This window comes from Ovis aries, chromosome 11 (assembly GCF_016772045.2).
Source record: "Ovis aries strain OAR_USU_Benz2616 breed Rambouillet chromosome 11, ARS-UI_Ramb_v3.0, whole genome shotgun sequence".
Lineage (NCBI taxonomy): Eukaryota > Metazoa > Chordata > Mammalia > Artiodactyla > Bovidae > Ovis > Ovis aries.
The window spans coordinates 13,148,289-13,167,041 of record NC_056064.1 but is presented as its reverse complement, the minus strand read 5'-3'; the positions used below and the strand labels follow the sequence as shown (position 1 = coordinate 13,167,041).

Here is an 18,753-nt window from a genome sequence, read left to right as displayed (position 1 = left end):
ACAGTTCCCCAGACTGATGTCTAGCCAAAACCCTTGGGGATCCCCCTTCTCCTGCTGCTCTGTGCTTTTGCTCTGTCTCTGAAATATGAAGGGATTTCAAATGTGATTCAGATTGTTGCTAAGCGCTTCAACCTGCCTTGCAGAAATGTCTGGTTTGGGGCAGCTGGGACCCAGTACAAGCATGTTGTGTGTAGAGTTTGTGCATGTGTTTATGATATTCTAACAGCCTTTGTTGCTTTCTGCGAGTTTTGATGGTTTGGATTGGTGGGGGTGGGGGGGTGAGGGGGCTGTTGATGGTCCAGGTTAGATGGGGGCATTGTTTTCCGTTCCGAACTTGTCAGGTTCAGTGAAGCTTGATGCTTCTTTTCTGCTCACAGTCTTGGAGGCCTGAAGATAATTGTTTGGCAGTCAGATGCAAGCCCTGCACAAAGCTGCTAGTACAAGTTCTGCTATCTCTGAACATAATCGAAAGTCCAGGCAAAATTCAGAAATACTCATTTATTCATGTCTCTCTTGAGGCTTTCATTTGGCTCAGCTGTTGCGTCAGATGCAGGACAGCAGATTATTTTGGTCTCATGCTCTTTTCTCGGATTAACAGTGGTGGGCTAGGAATGTAGCAGCAAAGGGACCTCCCCAGTGGTCCAGTGCTTAAGACTTCATCTCCCAAGGCAGGCTGTGTGGGTTCCATCTGTGGTTGGGCACCTAAGATCCTACATGCCTCGTGGCCAAACAACCAAAACACAAAATAGAAGCAATATTGTAACCCATTCATTAAAGACTCAAAAATAGTCCACATCAAAAAATCTTAAAAAAAAAAAAAAAGAATGTAGTAGTAGAATGTTGACTTAATAAGAGCCAGAAAGATCTAGGTTCAAAGTCTCAACTCTGCCTCTTACTTGCTTAAGCCTCGGTTTACTCACCTGTCACTTGGGTACAAGAAGAAGTTTTCTGATGATTGATTCATACATGTGTGTATATGCAGTCATGCTCCCTGGTATACAGTAAGCTAGCTGTGAAGATAAAAAGAGGGACCAAAGTCCATTTCACAAAAATAAAATGCACACATACTCAGCTTTATCCCAAACAATTTGCTTATGCACAAAATCAAGGTTTTTTAAATTATACACGGGAAGTACATTTTGAATAAAGTCCTCTCCTTTTTTGGGAGCTGGGTCTGTTCATCATAGTACAGAGCTGGATTTTGATGTAGACATGTCTTTAACGGAGCCAACTTCTGTGGTGGGCCAGTGGTTAATAGTTTGCTTTCCCATGCAAAAGGATGCAGGTTTGATCCCTGTTCATGGAACTAAGATCCCATATGCCTCACAGGCCAAAAACCAGAACATAAGCAACAGAAGCGATCTTGTACCAAATTCAGTGAAGACTTAAAAAACCCAACCCCAACAGAAGTGAGCGCAGAGGCTGGAAACACAGTCATTTGCCTCTTAACTTACTTTTTGTTTTTCGCATGGAACGACTGTCTTGTGCCGTTTCCTGTTCCACATTGTCGGTTCATCTCCGCTTCCCGTTTCTTCTCCGCACGTGATACCACTGAGGGCCACTCCTTCCTGTTACTCAGTTTCTGAGACTATACTCTTGGCAGCACTGAAACATGTACTGCTAAGTACACAATTATTTTATTATGTAGCTCTGGTTGAAATATCCACTAAAGAATTAATTTAGTTAAAATAATTTGAACTGAGCAATTATTTTCATAACCACGGAATTAGCGTAAAGCGCTTTAAGTCCTTTATTCCCTGCTCTTCATACAGCAGTTGGGTAATTAGCAGTAAATTTTTTGGATCTTTGCTTTCCTCCCAAAGGAATAAATGTCTTTGTTCTGATCATATATACGGAGTGTATGACCATTCACATTCCACATAGAGTTTTTCCTGGGGCAACTTCGGAATTGGGGGATTCCTGCACAGAGCAGCCAGCCAGGTTGGAGCAGTGGAGAGAGGCGCACTTCCTCCATAGTTCCCTTGTGCTCACTGATGATTCATGTAGAGAGAGGGCCGTTTTTACTTTGGAGAAAGTAGCAGTTTAATTTGCCAGTAACTACAATGAAAGCAATTTCTCTTTGGTCTGCTCTTAAGTTCCTGAAAAAATCCTTCTTTGCTTTGGCTTTCCAGACTGATTTATTCCAAATTGAGATCCTCTCTTTGATAGGAAAGTTTGAACTCAGTTGAACCTGCTCTTTGGTGCTTCAAAGGATCCATTGTGGTTCCACTGAAATACTCATTAAACATCTGGAATCATAAACCTAAAACTTTAGCAGTGTTTAGACTTCAGTGAGCTAGGAAATGGGGAAAAGCCATAGATTATTGGGAAATAAATAACTGATCCCGCTTTCTGAGGACTGACTCTATTTTCACACCAGGGGTCCCTTTTCTTCAGGCTGCTTCTGGCCTTGGTTAGGGGGGAGGGGGCGCGGAGGGGTGTTACAGAGCATGCTCTTTTGCAGAATAAAGAGGTGGTTCCTCTTTTCCTGTGGTTGTGTGATATTTCCAATAAATACATACGCATTTAAAACGTTTTCTCTCATTGATACCCTGATAAAAATGCAACTGATAAAGAATTGATTTTTTTCTTTCTCGCTGTGTTTTTTGCAAAGCCTGCATGTACTCATTCATTTATTCAGCAGACGCTTACTGAGCACTGTGTTCCAGGCACCGGCCAGGACCCTGGGGATGCAGAGATGCAGTTTTTTGGAGATAAAATATTTGAAGGATCCAGTTTCATTAGCTGTGCATTCGGAGGGCTTATCATATGCTAAGTATCATGAGAAGAATTGAAAAGAGCTTGAATAGTTCCTTCAGAAAACTTAATGTAGTGAGAGAGATCACATATTGACATGAAAAATACTCAACACTGGTAGAGCGAGTGTGAATTAATGTGGTGAAACCTGAGCACAGAAATTCAGGGAAGATGTAAAATGGAGATGCAGTCCACAGGGCCTGCACCCTGTATCTCCTGAAAGACAGTGCACTTTTTTTTTTTTTTAAGATGTATTTATTTTAGTTTTGGCAGTGCCGGGTCTCCATTACTGTGCAGGCTTTCTCTAGTTGCGGCAAGCAGGGGCTCCTCCTCGTTGTGGTGCGTGGGCTTCTTGTTGCAGTGACTTGTGTTGTGGAGCACAGGCTTAGCAGCTGTGGCACATGGGCATAGTTGCCCTGCAGCATGTGGGATCTTCCTGGACCAAGGGTCGAACCCGTGTCCCCTGCAGGGGCAGGCGGATTCTTAACCACTAGACCACCAGGGACACCCAGACAGTGCACAGCTGGCATGCTTCTGAAGGTCACCTGGTGTCTTAAACAGGGCACAGCTGGGAACACCAGCCGCTTTAGTCTCCAGGACCTGGGGTGGCTGCACCCCCAGACCTGTCGCCTCTGGCCACGAGCAGCCTTTTTTCTCTGTGTACCGTGATGGGAACAGTGTTTGGAAGCACCGCTTCATGGCCTCTGATTTGTCCCTTTCTCCCCAGATATGTACGACCAAGTGCTGAAGTTCGGCGCTTACATCGTGGATGGCTTACGGGAGTGCTCGCAGCCCGTGATGGTCTACATCCCTCCTCAGGCCGAGCTCCGAGGTGGCTCCTGGGTGGTGATTGACCCCACCATCAACCCGCGGCACATGGAAATGTACGCAGACCGGGAGAGCAGGTAACGCTCCTTCCGTGCTTCCTCTCGCTGCCCCTGGGGAGCCTCTTGCTGTGGGGTGTCCTCCGGGAGAGCCTGTCTAACCAAGGGGCCTTTATCTGACTCAGACTGTCCCCAGAGGGCTCCAGGGTCACAAAGCTAGGCTTTCTAGGTAGCATCCGCCAGCACGAGAAGGGAGCCAGGCTGGAGTCAGACTTTCCCAGTGTGATCCCCCACCCTTGATTCTTTTACCCTGAAATTCTCCATCTGGGACCCCCAACTTGAGAGACTGTCTCCTCTTCGTTGTTCAGATCGACCTATTCAGTATCTCTTTTTTTTTTTAATATTTTTTTTCTTTTCTTAATATGGACCATTTTTAAAGTCTCCTTTGAATTTGTGACAGTATTGCTTCTATTTCATGTCTTGGTTTTTTGGCCATGAGGCATGTGGAATCCTAGCTCCCCGACTAGGAATCGAGCCCACACTCCCTGCGTTGGAAGGCGGAATCTCAACCACTGGACCGCCAGGGAAGTCCCTCACTGTCTCTTTCTTAGGTGTGTGGCGGAGGTGGCTTACAGCGAGGTGGGGCAGAAGGACTGAGCTGTTAGTCTGGAGTCCTGGAGTCTTCACCAGACCCTGCCGCAGGCTAGAGGGGAGCAGTCCTCACTCCGTGAGCTGCTTCCCCGTGTCTGTGGGACGAGCTGGATGACCATCGAGGTGCTTCGCGGCACCCACGTTCTTTGGTTCCAACCCAAGCTTCTCCCCCAGGGCCAGTGCCTCCCTCGAGGCTTGGAGAGCAGTGTTCGCAGCTCGCAGAGGACTGCAGTGAAAATCCCAAGCTTCCATTAGTCATTGGCGCCTGAAACAAAATGGACCAAATCCAACTTCCTTTCGTGATCTGTTTTCAGCCCTTTCATAAATCTTACGTCATATTTCCTTGACATTTCCACGCCAGTCCATACATCCAGTTATCTTGTTAGAGCACCTATGTCTCCCCTTTCCCCAAAATTTCAGCCTCTTACTTCAAAAGCTGATTAAGAGAATCCAGTGGTTTTATTGTCAAATCGCTGTGCTAACGTTCTATACTTAAGGACTGACTTTTAAGTCCCAGCTTAGCCTCTGATCTGATATCAGATTATATATATATACACACATACACATACACATATCAACCAGTGAATGTGTTAGCTGCTCAGTTGTGTCCAATTCTGCGCGACCCCATGGACTGTAGCCTGCCAGGCTCCTCTGAACATGGAATTTTCCAGGCAAGAATAAAGGCGTGGGTTGCCACTTCCTGCTCCAGGGGATGTTCCCCACACAGGGATTGAACCCATGTCTCTTGCACTGCTGCACTGGCAGATTCTTTACCATAGGTGCACCTAGGAAGTCACTATGTGTGTATATATATATATTTTTAATAAAACCTTCTACACTTAAAAAATTATATAAATGTAGAATAATATATGTATGTATATAATTTTTTTTAATGTGTAGAAGGTTTTCTTAAAGGTGTTTAGGGTGAATTTCCTGGTAATAGAACGTCATCAGTATGTTCTAGAAGTGACCCTGAAGCCCTTCACCCTGTCATTTCCACGGCGGCAGGCTGTTTCCTCTCCCGGTTGGCCTGGCCCCGTGAGCCCAGGCTGCCGTGTGTGAGTGGGACTGGTCAGCACCCACGCCCCTCGTTGCGCAGCATGCGTGATGGAGACTGTTCAACTCTCACTGCACCTGCAGCAACTTCTTTCTTTTCTTTTTCTAGAAAATGTGACTTCTTTTACCCTTCTCAGCTGTAGATGGTGGAACCTGTATCTTCTCCCTTTGAGACAGAAGTAGACTGATGTCATAACGAGAATGATTTTATTTGCTTTCTGCCAGGCCTCTCTCGCAGCCCACTTAGACTCTCTGGTGCCTGCTCCTGTCCCCAGGGTTACCTCTGTGAACCGAGGGTGGGCAGAACCATAGCGAAGCTATTTCCTGGTTCACAGACTATAACCGGCCTCTCTCTGTTGTCTCCTTGAGTTAAAGTGCCTCTGTTTCTGTTTTGTCTCCCTTCCGTTTTCTCTGATCCAGGGGATCCGTTCTGGAGCCGGAAGGGACAGTAGAAATCAAATTCCGCAGAAAGGATCTGGTGAAAACCATGCGTCGGGTGGACCCAGTCTACATCCACTTGGCTGAGCGACTGGGTATGTCTGCATGTCCTCCTGGCAAGTCAGTGAGCCGTTCAGCTGATTTGCAATGAGTGCATTCATAGGCCAGGGGCAGAGGTGCTGAAGCATTTGATCAAATTCATGATAATCTTTATTTACTGTCCTCTCTATGGCAAGAACCTTGGTAGAATGAAACAGCGTGTGTAATAGGAGGGGAAGCGGGCCCTAAAAAGGCAAAAGTCACCCGATTTTCCTTCCGATATTTCCTTACAATTCAAGCAGCTCATCTTTCTAGGCTTGTGGATGTCCTTGTCCAGAGTGGTTAGTGGGACACCGCTGTTGGGGCAGGCTGGCCAGGCAGAAAGCATGGTCAGCCTAAGTATCCTGTGCCTGCTCGTCTCTTTGGACGAGCCCGCCTCACTGCTGAGGGATGTAAGAGTCCGTGTCACGGGACGGGAAGGCCACAGCCCTTGCCCAGCGGCGTGCTAGGGCCATCCCGAGCTGGAGAAGTGGAAGCAGAGAGCGCCCACTGTGCAGGTACAGCAGAGGCCAGGCAGCAGTGCCCCGGGAGCATCTGTGCTCCGTGCGTCCAGCCTTTACTGGGTTGCTCACTTGTTTCCGGGGCTTTTGGAAGGTTCGTGCGATTTGAACATTGGACTAAACCATGGGAGCCCTGTGTTGAGTCCAGAGCCTGAAAGAGTTTCCAAGTCTCTTAAAACACTCATTTTCTGCCCAGGTCTCCCACTGAGACCTTTGCTATGTTAGTAAAAGATCATCTTTTGTTTGTTGGTTTGGTTTGATTTTGTTTTTTTCTAAAGGAACAGAGAGATTATCTTTAAAAGGTAGTGAAATCCAGTGAATGGAAGACGTAAAACGAGATGCTAGCTCTTTATGTTCCACGTAATGCTTTAATTAGTGAAGTACCATTGGTGAGCCCTCTACACCCTCCCCATCTAGAGACACAGAAGCTGCTGGGTGTGCCCGCCCTCACTCTGGAGCCCTGAGCCGTGCACGGGCGTGTGTGCAGGTCGCATCCGACTCCGTGCAACCCCACGAACGCAGCCCTCCAGGCTCCTCTGCCCATGGGGCTTTCCAAAGTGTTTGCTGTACACAGCGACTCGGGCTACCATAAACCTTGTTCGTGTCCCATTGTTTGCCGTTAGGAAACAACTGCCAATAACTCTCACCCAGCACAGCCTGATCCTTTTATAGGATCTGCACACAGACAACAAGAAATTGGCCAGGTTTCTAAAATCTGTTGCCACCCAGAATTGTTGAGGTGGTTTTTTTTTTTCCCCTTCTTTCTTCTCCAAACAGGATAATTACTTCTGACCAACCCCATACACTTTAATTAAAGTAACTGCAGCTAAGTGCGAGTTCCTCACAACTGTACACAGAGAGAGCTCTAAAAGCTTCACCACCGATAAGCATCTCGCCCAGATGCTCATAACTGCTCCCAGCATCCGGCGATCGTTGCAGCAGTATTTAACCCCTCATTCCGTACAAAGGCAGCAACGCCACAATTGCAGGACACTGCGAATTGCATAATTGTTTCTCTCTTTTTTTTTCTTTTTTCCTTTTTTTTTTCTTCTTTTTTTTTTTGCTGGTTTTCTTTCTGGCCAATTTAAAATTTGTCAAAGTCGGTCTTCTTCTGGATCACTGCCCTTTGATATTTCGCGCACTCCATTTGCCACAAACAAGCCGCAGGGCCGCAGTTCATGCTGACTCCAGCAGAAGCAGAGAGAGCTCCATTTATCTTACACTGCCTGCTGAATTCCTCCTCATTAACTGGGGGTTCACTGCCTCTTTTTAACCCCCCAATAGCTGTTATCATCCGTTCAGAGTAACTGGGTGGTAGGCAGAGGGATCCTCTCTGACATCTGTTTGCAGAGTGGCTGGAGGGTGAGGGGTGTGGGGCTGGGAGGCAAATGACATCGCTCCCACCTTCACCCAGCACCTTTCAACTTTTGAAACGTGGGAAGGGGAAAAGGAGGAGCTTCCCAAGTGATGGCCATTTAATCATTTGTTACAAATCATCTCATTATCAATTTCCAATCCACATTGAAGAAAATCAGATTTATTTAACCTTGACCAAAATGGCACAAGAGAAAGACTCCTCAGTGGGCTAAACATGAAGCAGGCTTTGTCCTGGGGCAGCCCAGAACACGGGCAGTGGAGCTGGAGGAAAAATGAACGAAAGTGAAAGTGTTAGTTGCTCAGTGCTGTCTGACTCTCTGCGACCCCATGGACTGTAGCCCACCAGGCTCCTCTGTCCATGGGATTCTCCAGGCAAGAATGCTGGAGTGAGTCGCCATTTCCTGCTCCAGGGGATCTTTCCCACCCAGGGATCGAACCCATATCGCTTGTGTCTCCTGCATGTGCGTGTGGAGTGAGATGAGTGTGTACAGGTCCTGGTGTGTTGCTCGCAGGAAGGTTGTTGAACTTCTCCGAGCATCTGTTCTTTCATCTGGAGAGTGGGGGCCGCCACCCCTTCCTGGTCAGCGTCAGGATCGGATGAGTGTGCGTTTGCTCTGAATCTGCAAAGCACCTTCCAGATGTGGGGACTGGCATCCTTTCCTCTCCATCCTAGTCAGAAGCAGCAGCAGGTGCCACGTTTGGAGTCGAGCACTCTGGGTGCCTTTGGCCCACTTTGGGAGCGAGTGGCATAGGGAAGGGAATGTGGAAGGAGCAGCAGCAGTCCCATCTCTCAGGTGCTCTCAGTCGGACGGGGAGACCATGGACCTTCAGGCGTGCTGTGACAGGACAGATCAGCGGCGGTGTAACGGGAACAGTGTCACAAAGGCACCTCCTTTGGGGTTCACATCAGCTTCTGACTCCTTTCTTTGTGCCTAGAAGCAGACTGCCAGAATGCCTTTTTTTTCTTTTACAAAATGGGTGAAAATGACTTAATTTTCCAGATTGGGAGATTGAGGCAGAAGGAAGCGTTAAATAAGTCACCCAAGATACAAAATATACACTGGTGCCCACAAGGGAATTTCTGGTTCCCTGTGTGCCGCTCTTCTCAGGATTTCCTCCGATTTTCCTTGAATACTGAGCCTGATCAAAATTAAACAAGAGCGCTTCCCTTTGTGATCTGAAGCCAGCTGCCCCGAGAGGAACCTGCTTCAGGAGGAAGCCTGTGGGAGTAGATGTCCTGTGCTCCCCGTTTCTTCCCAGTCGGCCTCGGCCCGGGGAGCGTGCCGTTCAGTCACTTAGACTAGTGCACGGTGACTGAGGGTGGTCAAAATCGTAAATAGTATTTACACATTAATAATACTTAATGAGTAAACAATTTAATTTTGAACAGCTGACTTCAGGGAAGCCTGGCATGCTGCAGTCCATGGGTTGCAAAGAGTCAGACACGACTTAGCGACTGAACAGTAACTTCATCTCTTTCGGGATTTTTATTTTTAAGAAAATGACCTTTTGTCATTTTATCCAGTTAGTCTGGATAGCGGTGGTGAATTACTAGTGTACAGTTCTCTGGTTACAACAGAGAGTATGAAATTAGTATGTAGATTGGCCCCTGATGAAGGAAAAGGGGATAATTGCCCCAGCAAAGAATGCGGTGTCGTCCCAGATCCCAGAATCTTGCATTGCTGGACAGGTTCTGACCCTGAGTCCTCGGAACCGGGGCTTGGCAGAGTCAGTGCCAAGGGGAGCATGTCCTCCCATCTGGTTGCCTTGAGGAAATGAAGCTCCATCTCTGGGAGCAGCGCGCAGCCCGCGAGGCCTCGCCTGACTCGCTCTGACATCCTTCTACCTCCGGGACAGGCAGGGTGGCCGGGGAGCGGGTCGGCCTTCACAGCCTGGCCTCTTGATGCCGTGATGCACGGTCCTCCCGAATCTTCGCCCTCTTCCTGTGTTCAGAGGGAAGTGACGAATCAATTTAGGCGGAGGGGAAGCCGTCCGGTCCAAGTGCAAAGCCACTGTTATGCTCCCTCCAGCCCCTGTCCTCAGTGCAAAGAATACCCGGACCTAGGGGCCGCTTGGTGGAGCTGCTTTCTTCTCCAGACACACGCCTTGGCCATGGCCCTGTTCCCGGACAGCCGGGCAGCCTGCCATGCTGCGCACCGGCTGTGCCCACGAGGCGGAGCATGCCCCGGGGGTGGTGATCGGATGCAGGCGGAGGCAGCCCCGGCGAGCTGCCCCTGCCCAGATCTGCACGCACACCTACCCTCACCCCCACGCCTTCCAGCCTGCGGCACCCCGGGCGCAGAGGGAATACCGTGGCTGTGGGTGAGGACCAACGTGTCTGAAGATCCTCAGGCCGGCTTCCCTCCTGAGCTTCCCCTTCAGCCACCAGGAGGGCAGGAAACGGACACGTCCTTGAGTTAAGGGGACTCAGCTGAGCTGCTCTTTCTGGCAGAGATGATGGAGTCGCTGCGCTCTGTGTGCTGTTCCATCTTTTGTGTCCTCTTCGGGATGCTGTAAGCGGAAAAGCCCCCGTGGCCTGTTGAAGCAGGAAGCAGTGTCCCTGCCTGGAAAGCTGAGCACAGGAAAGAAAGAAGCCCTACCAGTCAGCCTTCGGAGTGGCCTCTGGCCCTCTCTCTGCTGTACGTGGAGTGTCCTCCTGGGGGCACCAAGGCCCCCGGGCCCTGGTCTCCGTGATAGGAAGACTGCTGAAGGTTAAATCATGAAGGCGAGGGTAGGATTGTGCCTCCCCTCTTAAGGAAGTGAAGGTGAAAATTGTTAGTCCTTCAGTCATGTCTGACTCTTTATGATGACCCCATGGACTGTAGCCAGCCAGGCTCCTCTGTCCATGGTATTCTCTTGGCAAGAATACTGGAGTGGGTTGCCATTCTCTTCTCCAGGGGATCTTCCTGACCCAGGGATCAAACTCAGGTCTCCTGCATTGCAGGCAGATTTCTTTATGGTCTAAGCCACCAGGGAAACCCCCTCTGAAGGAGACCCAGCTTAAAACCCACCTCATCGCACTGGTTCAGAAGCTCTTTGGCCTCATTCAGTCTAGTGCAGTCGTGACAGCTTCTTCTGGGAAGAAGGGGTCCTTTTGGTGTGATCTGTTAATCGGATTTTGTTTGTTGAAGCATCTGGGCTTGCCTCTTCCCAGGAAGGAGTGAGTCACAAGTCCATCAGGCTGGAGGGACCCAGCAGGCCTTTTGTTAGACTGAACCTAAGCTTCTGCCTGCCCAAGGTTGTCGTCAGAACTTGTCAGAGGGACCCTCTTCCCCTCTGGGTCCCCGGTGACTCAGATCCCTGTCCTTCCACCTCAGGGAGAGCAACCTGGAGAAAGAAAACAGACTGCCAGGCTTCCTGCCACTAGAACTCAGAGAATCTGCGCTGTTTGCTGAGCCTTCTGTGTGGGATGTGTGCAGGGCGGTCCAGAGGACAAGGCTTCAGGGGAAGTAATATATTTAATATCTGTTTGTTAGTCCCACTTGGAAATCTCTGGGTCGACTATAAGGATTCTTAAAAATATGAACAGTAGAGGACTAACACCTTAGCAGAGCACTAACAAGGAACCTCAGGGTTAAATGTCCCTTGAGAGGGTTGCTGTTAAAATCAATATGCAAATACAGCTGTATTTAGATAGGTATAGCTCCCTCTGAAGGAAAGCAGATATATGAAAATGGGATTTAAGAAAAAAAAAAAAGATACATTGGGAGAAATTATTCCCATTACAAAAGGATTATTTGCTTTACCAAAGGAGTCACTGCAGGGCTCCTTCTAAATAGCTCCCTTAAGGCATTAAAAACAGGATCTGATTTACACAGTTTTTCGAGAATGCTTTTGGGTAAAGAAAGGCACACCCGTTATGGGTACAGAAATCGTTTTGCAGGGTTGGTGGTGTGTTTTTTTTTTCCTTTGCATCCTATCTTACTATCTTTGTAGAGAAATTTCTTTCAGCATAGAAAATGGGGTTACATAGATCTTTTTAAACAGCTACTTACGGTTGTACTTCTGAATCTTAATAAGATTCCAGTCTTTTTTTATGCTGATTTTTTAGTCTCCAGGTTGAGGAATGGGTGTGTGTTCTCAGAGCTGAGATATTCAGGAGCTTAGTGGGGAGGGTGATCTAGTCCTTTTTCTCTAGCATTATAAGTATTTAACCAATCAAAGCGAATTGCTTTCTTTCGAGGAAGAAGAAGGGCCCATAAAAGTTAGAATTGGGTTTAAATTTACACAGGCTTCTTCATAGAACTAAAAAAAGAAAAAGTTAAGAATTAAAAGAACACACATTCTTCAGTATCACATTCTTTTATAAAACATTTTTCCTATTTGCCCGATTAGGATGGTTGTTCCATAAATGAGAGAGGGCTCAGAAAAGGAAAGAAATTTCTGCAAGGTCACCCAGTGCCTCTGGCTGAGCGGAGAAGTTTTAACCTACCACTCTGATTTTTGTTATGAGCTTTGAAAGTCTCACCCTCCCCACCAAATCCTACTCCATAGGATGGTCTGCTCATGCCTGGGATAAGGTCAGCCTCCTCCAGCCTCCCCCAGGGTCAAGGCTGGGTAGAAACACCTCTGCTGCTGAAATCAGTGTTCTCCTCTGAAACTTCTCTTCAGCTTTGACCTCCTGGCGGAGAGAGGTGGCTTTCCCTTCTGTCCTGGCCCCAGGGGGACACCTGACGGGCTGCCATCCTGTGGACACTTGCAAGTCAGTGTAACTTGTTTCATTTCAAAAGTATGGACTCTGAAGCCGGACTGCCTAAGTGCAAATCCAGCCCCACCATTTCCGCCTTTGTGGCCTTGGACTTCACTTTTTGCATGCTTCCGTTTCCCCGTCGATAAAGTCACAGCAACCTTTTGTCGTGAAGATGAAAGGAGATGAACAGTGCTTACACATGAGTGGATGGGAGCATCTCAACACTGTTACCTTTCATCAGAGCACACTAATAATGTCTCTTCTTGAATTTAACTCTTTAAACACTTTTTAAAAATACTTACTTATTTATTTGGCTCGCTAGGTCTTAGCTAGGGCCCACGGAGTCTTTGATTTTTGTGGCAAGACATGGAATCTTTAGGTGCAGCATGCGGGCTCTCGTTCCCTGACCAGGGACTGAACCCAGGCCCCGAGCATTGAGAGTCTTAGCCACTGGACTGCCAGGGAAGTCCCTCTTTAAACATTTTTCATTGTAAGCCTGGATTTTTAGGTTTTCCATTTTGGGGGAAGAAGGAAGGACATGGGAGTGACCTACCTCTCTTTTCCCATTTCAGCCTTGTCCTAAAGTAAGATTCTAGAAAGAATGAGTTTCGTCTCTGAGGCATATTCTTAAACACATGCGCACATGCCGGCTTGCTTCCTTAAAAACCCTGAGGCCCTGCAATCTGGGTAGAAAAGAAAGAAAACCATTCCAAGATATTTAATTGTACAGGGAGCTTACAGGATTGATCGAGAGCTTAGCTTTTTACAATAGTCCAGTGAATAAGAAATGCTCCTGACAAACGATCAATGATAGGATAATCACTCTTTATCCCCCTCCTCATTCTTACCTCCTTTCTTCCAGGAGAACAGGGTTCAGAAGTCAAAAATCTTTATAGACGCCGCTTTTAAATTAAGCAGAAAATAGACATTGACATATTTGTTAATCTCCCCTAAATCATTACCGGGACTGGCTGCTTTGCTGTACAAGGAGAGGGGGCCCCGTGTGCTGCACAAGGGTGTGTAACCAGCTGAAGAGCAGCCTTTTTATTTGCAGAAAATAAAATTGAGAAAATCTTTCATTCCCCTCTTTAGGTACACTCATCTTTCTCACGGGCATTCTCTACTAATGGCTTTGCCTTGCTTTGCTGCTTTTGGGGAGGTAGGTCTTGACCTATAATCAGAGGCATTGCCAAAGGAATCAGACCTTGCAGGCTTCGGGGGATACTCTGGGATCCTCCTAGTTTCCGGAGGACCAGGCTGTCGGAGGGGGGTTATTTCATTATTCTTTCAGAGCTCTAGAATAGCTTGATTGAGTGGATGAGAATTTCGTTAGTCCGGGAACTGGCCTTCTTGTCCCTCTTGCTGGTAAAGGGGCCAGTTATCCCTCCGAGGCCTTGTTCCCAGAATGCCCTGTTCCTAAGCCCAGAAGTCCTCCCTCTCTGCACCCAGTGCTGAGCTGTGCTCTTAACTCCGCCTAACACTGGACCAGACTCTGGCCAACTGCCCTCCTGTGGTCACTGCTTAGCCACTTTAGGTACTATTTAACGTACAGGCTTCCAAGACAGCCAGAGCCAAGTGTAAATCTGACTTCTCTACCTAAGAGCTGGGTGCCGCTGGGCAAGTCTCTGTCACATTTCAGAGCCTTGGTGTACTCAGACCGTGTCTGTAAGGTTGGGTTAGTATAAGGATTAGAGATGGTGGACCTGAAGCAACGTGGAAGGCGTTCAGTAACGCTGAGGTGGTCTGCTGGCAGCCACAGTGTTAGCTGCTGACCAGACCCGAGTCTGAGCTGTGGTGACTTCTGAGCTGTGTGTTCCTGAAATCACGGAGTGCAGCGCCTGGCGCACGGGAAATGCTCAATAAATGGTGTGTGTTACACACGGGGCACGTATCGGAATGGATGCTGTTGACCTAGGGGGGCATGCTGTGAGGGTCTGGAAGCCCCTGTTCAGTCGCGTGCTCGGCCCTGCCATCCCTGGGCCCCCAGCAGGGCTGTGGTCTTCCCTGCTGGCCTCGTAGGGCCTCAGGGGTCTTGTGAGTTCAGTTCCAGTTGTTGTTTAGTCACTAGGTCGTGTCCTACTCTTTTCAGAGCCACGGACTGTAGCCCACCAGGCCCTTCTGTCTGTGGGATTTTGCAGGCAAGAGTACTGGAGTGGGTTGCCATTTCCTTCTGCAGGGATCTTCCTGACCCAGGGATCTAACCCTGTTCCCTGCATCGGCAGGCAGATTCTTGACCGCTGAGCCACAGTTCCAGATCACCACGATAAAGTGAATATTGATCAAGTGAGTGCCGTGACTTCTGTGGTTTCCCAGTTCACAGAAGAGTATGCTTCTGCTATACTGTTGTCTGTTAAGTGTGCAGTAGCATTATATATACTATCTTGAAAAACTATGTACATACCCTAATTTAAAAAGACTTCAGTGCTAAAAAGTCTTCACCATTTATCTGCACCTTCAGCGAATCATAATCCTTTTGCTGGTGGAGGGTCTTGCCTTAATGTTGATGGCTGCTGACTGATCAGAGCGGTGGCTGCTGCAGGTTGGGGCAGCTGTGGCAGTTTCTTAAAATAAGACAGAAAGTCAGGTCTGCTGCTTCGATTGACTCTTCCTTTCACCAGCGATTTCCCTGTGGCGTGCACTCCTGCTTGAGAGCGTTATTTGATTTCACCATAACAAGTACAATTACAGGTATACCTATCTTTATTGCATTTTCAAACTTTTTCATTATTATTATTATATTCCTCATGGTGATCTGTGATCAGTGACCTTTGATGTTATGATTTGATGTTTTTGTACTTGTTTCGGCATTTTTTAGTATTCTCTAGGTATGCCTGTAACAGGGGGCGCTGTCCTAGCCACTCACAGAGTGGGGTTTATTGGCCACGTTGTCTTGCTCTGGTTGTGGAATGAGACTGAGGTGGCGCCTCAGCTTCCTCAGGCAGGAATCTGCTGTCCTCTGATTTAGCCTTTTCTAAGGTTTTAAGGGATACCACCACCAAAACACATGTACACATCAGCCAGGAACACACACAGCACAATGTGCAAAAGCTTCCGGAGCCCAGCTGCTGCACGCGGGGCCTGGCTTGGCCCCGTTCTAGCTCTGTGCCCTTGATAAGTCACATAAATAAGCAGTGCCTGGGTTTCCTCACCTGTAAGAGGAGGATAATAGGAATGGCAGCCTCCTAACGTTGTTGTAAGGATTAAACAGGTTAATGGATGAAAAGCACTTAGAGCGGTGCCCTGTATGAATTAGCTTTGGGTGACTGATCATACGCACTAGGGGGCCAAGATAAACTTTTGGGGGGGGCACTTATTTTTCTAATTTTTTCCATTTGATAACATTTTATAGAAGAGTTACAAGAATGGTACAATGAACTCCAGATGCCCTTTTCTCAGGTTCACCTGCTGTTGCCATCTTGTCTGACTCGCTTTACCATTTCACACGCACGTGCTGCCTCGCTCACTTGCGCCACACACATACGCGTTTCGTTTGAACTGTCTGAGACCATTTGTAGACATCACGCTCCTTTGTCCATACATATTCAGTGTATGTTTCTAAGAACAGACTTTCTCTTACATCAGCACAATACATTTATTAAACTCAGAAGCTATAACTTTGATCCAGTACTACCATCTAACCCATGATTCATATTAAAATTTTACCAGCTGTCCTGATAATGTCCTTTACGGCCGTCTAGCTTTTTTGTTTGTTTGTTTGTTCCAGATCTGAGATCTAATCTCAGAGCACATGTTGCAATTTGTCCTCCAGGATTTTGTCTCCTTTAATCTGGGATAGTTCTTTGCCCTTGCTTTGTCTTTCATGATCTTGACATTGTTTAGAAAGTCCAGGTCACTCTCTATAGCATGTCCCACAATTTGGGTCTGTGTTACACTTCCCTGGGGTTAGATTCAGATTATGCATTTTTGGCAGGAATATTGCAAAAGCGATGCCATGTCCTCCTCAGGACATTTTGTCAGGAGGCACGTAACGTCAGCTTGTCCTGCTCTTGGTGCTGGTCAGCTTTGACAACTTGTTTAAGGATTTGTTCACTGGGTTAATCCACTGTAAAGTTTCCATCTTCCCCCTTTGTAATTGATAAGTGATTTGTAAGGAGATACTTTGAGACTATGTAAATATCCTGTTCCTCGTCAAACGCGCACGCACTAGTTTTGGTGTCTACTGATAATTCTTGACAGAATCAGTGAGCGTGATGGCTGTAAGACGGTGATTTTCTAATTCTGCCATTCCTTCTCTATCAGCTGTTGGTCTGGGGAGAGGGAGGGCTTTCTTTCCCCTTCTCTTCCATTCAATTACGTGTGTCAGGGGGACTTACAGGTTCTTATTTAATTCCATAAATATTCAGCCCGATGCTCAAATTGTCCCAGATTTAGCCTGCTGGAACACCTTCACACTGGCTCTTGTTAGGAGGCACGTGACGTCAGCTTGTCCTGCTCCTGGTGCTGGTCAGCTTTGACTCCTTAAGGTTTTGTTCACTGGGTTAATCCACTGTAAAGTTTCTTTCTTTTTTTTTTAAAGAAGTTCTTTGTTTTGGCCACACAGCATGTGGCGTCTTAGTTCCTTGACCAAGGATCAGACTTGCACCCCCTGCAGCAGAGACACAGACTCTTCACCACTGGACCGCCAGGGACGTCCCTCCTGTGCCCGGTCAGTTTTTGAATGCTTTTCCACATTTTGTGACAGTACATTCCAGGTACATCTTAATATTTCTCCTGCCCCAGCCCTGGAATCAACCATTTCTCCAAGGAATCTCTTGGTTCCTCTTATTGGAGAAGAAAAGATCTTTGCTTCCCTATATTATACCTGTGACCGTCTCATCTCAGAAGCTGGTCAGCTCCCCTCCCAGGAATTCTCCAGACTGGAATGAATGGGCCTCCATCTCGTCTCACAGTGAGGGGCCCGCTGTTGTCATGCCGTGTTCCTGCTTTGGAAAGAAGGCTGCTGAAGGGTCAGGGGCCCAGTGTGATCGGTCAGTGTGAGAGCCCAAGGAAGGATCACCCTCCCCACTGCTCATCACAGCTTCAAAGCAGCGGTGGATTTAAAGAAAGAAAAAAATGAGTGGACTTGGGTATCCAAAAACCTCATAAAACTGAAACTAGGTACTAGAGTTCCACCCCTGTTCTATTAACATGTGTTTATGGATGATACTTGCAGCTCGCTCAGCAGCCCAAGGCTGTTTACGGCTTGTGATTCATAGTGGCATAAAAAGCGAGGCCCATTCCAGACGGACATGCTTGAAATAGGCCTTCCTCTTCTGTGTGCCGTCGCCTGTGGTCACGCAGTTGTTTGTCAGCTTTGGTGACCAAGCACTTCCGGCTGTCGCCAACAGTGCTCCTTCAGCTAGACTTAACGCCTCCTTGCTAGGCAGACAGCTAAATTTTCGGTATCGATTGCAAGTCTCATTCTGAGAGTCATTAGGGAAAAAGTACGACGGAGCAGCTCCTCTCCTGGGATACTGTCGAGTCGGGGCGGGAGGCTCCTTGTTATAAGTAATTCCATGGTCTCATCTATTGAGTGAGGGTGCCATGTGCTTGTAAGTTGGGTGATTGAGGCAGGGTTTGTGGACTGTCTTTTATTTATTTGACTGTGACGGGTGGGTCTTAGTTGCGGCATGCGGGATCCACTTCCCTGAGCAGGGATCAATCCTGGGCCGCCTGCATTGGGAGCACATGGTCTCAGCCACTGGACCACCAGGGAAGCCCCCTGCCATTCTCTTTTCTCCTCTTCTTTTAGCCCAAGAACTAGAATGTCTGTCACGGTGGTCGGTTGGGGATTGGCTCTGGCCGTAAGAGCCCAGGCAGGAGGCGAGGAGGCGGGCCAATCCACCGAGCTGGCGTGAGACATGTGCTTCAGGCTCTCACTGGGGTAGATTCTGACAAATTTCAGGTTAGGAGTATCCAAGTGTGAGTTCAGAGCTGTGAAGCCAGGCAGCTCCCAGCTGTGAGGAGACAGCAGGTCCTTGGCGGGGTGCGCAGGAGACCGGACGTGGGGAGGGAATCTCTGCTGGTCGGTGTGCAGAGGCGGAGGGCGACCGCAGCTGGTCCAGGCTCCTGGCGGGGCGGCGGCTCTGGGGCTGCTCGCCGGGCGCGGGACAATGTCCCTCAAGGGGACCAGAGGCCTCCTGTTGGTGAGGTGGGGAGAGGCTTCCAGGAGGTGGTTGGCACCTGCCTGGGGTGTGGGCCCCCGGAGGCTGCTTTCATGACTGTCAGCCCCACCGGCAAGGGCCCCACGGCAGGTCTGGCGTCTGCAGGGTCCAGTTATCAGCAGAGGCGGGGAAGACAGCAGAGAGCCGGCCCCCGAGCCCCCCAGGACCATGGCCGCTCCCCCGAGCCCCCCTGGACC

The 18,753-nt window shown here is 48.3% G+C and overlaps 2 protein-coding genes across 10 annotated transcripts in view; one reads left to right on the top strand and one right to left on the bottom strand.

The window, feature by feature from the left end:
- Positions 1–18,753, top strand: part of ACACA (acetyl-CoA carboxylase alpha) — a 288,377-nt gene that overhangs the window by 257,614 nt on the left and 12,010 nt on the right. For all 6 annotated transcript variants that reach the window (NM_001009256.1, XM_042255219.2, XM_060394702.1 and 3 more), the window contains 2 exon segments: positions 3,485–3,662; positions 5,709–5,821. In NM_001009256.1, coding sequence (NP_001009256.1) covers positions 3,485–3,662; positions 5,709–5,821 — 291 coding nt within the window.
- On the bottom strand, positions 484–18,741 carry LOC121820546 (uncharacterized). 4 transcript variants are annotated; one of them, XM_060395189.1, is made up of 4 exons: positions 10,714–18,741; positions 1,455–10,274; positions 921–1,010; positions 484–718 (listed from the first exon to the last, which is right to left on the bottom strand). In XM_060395189.1, the coding sequence occupies exon 1, from the start codon at positions 18,724–18,726 to the stop codon at positions 17,758–17,760; it is 969 nt and encodes a 322-aa protein (XP_060251172.1). In that variant the 5' UTR covers positions 18,727–18,741; the 3' UTR covers positions 484–718; positions 921–1,010; positions 1,455–10,274; positions 10,714–17,757. The 4 variants fall into 4 exon arrangements, with proteins under 4 accessions (XP_060251172.1, XP_060251173.1, XP_060251171.1 ...); XM_060395190.1 differs by having other exon boundaries at positions 1,455–11,029; positions 11,698–18,741; XM_060395188.1 differs by having other exon boundaries at positions 1,455–18,741.

Bases quoted from the DNA above. Each gene is read 5' to 3' on its own strand.
- LOC121820546 (XM_060395188.1), bottom strand. From the start codon at position 18,726: ATGGTCCTGGGGGGCTCGGGGGCCGGCTCTCTGCTGTCTTCCCCGCCT.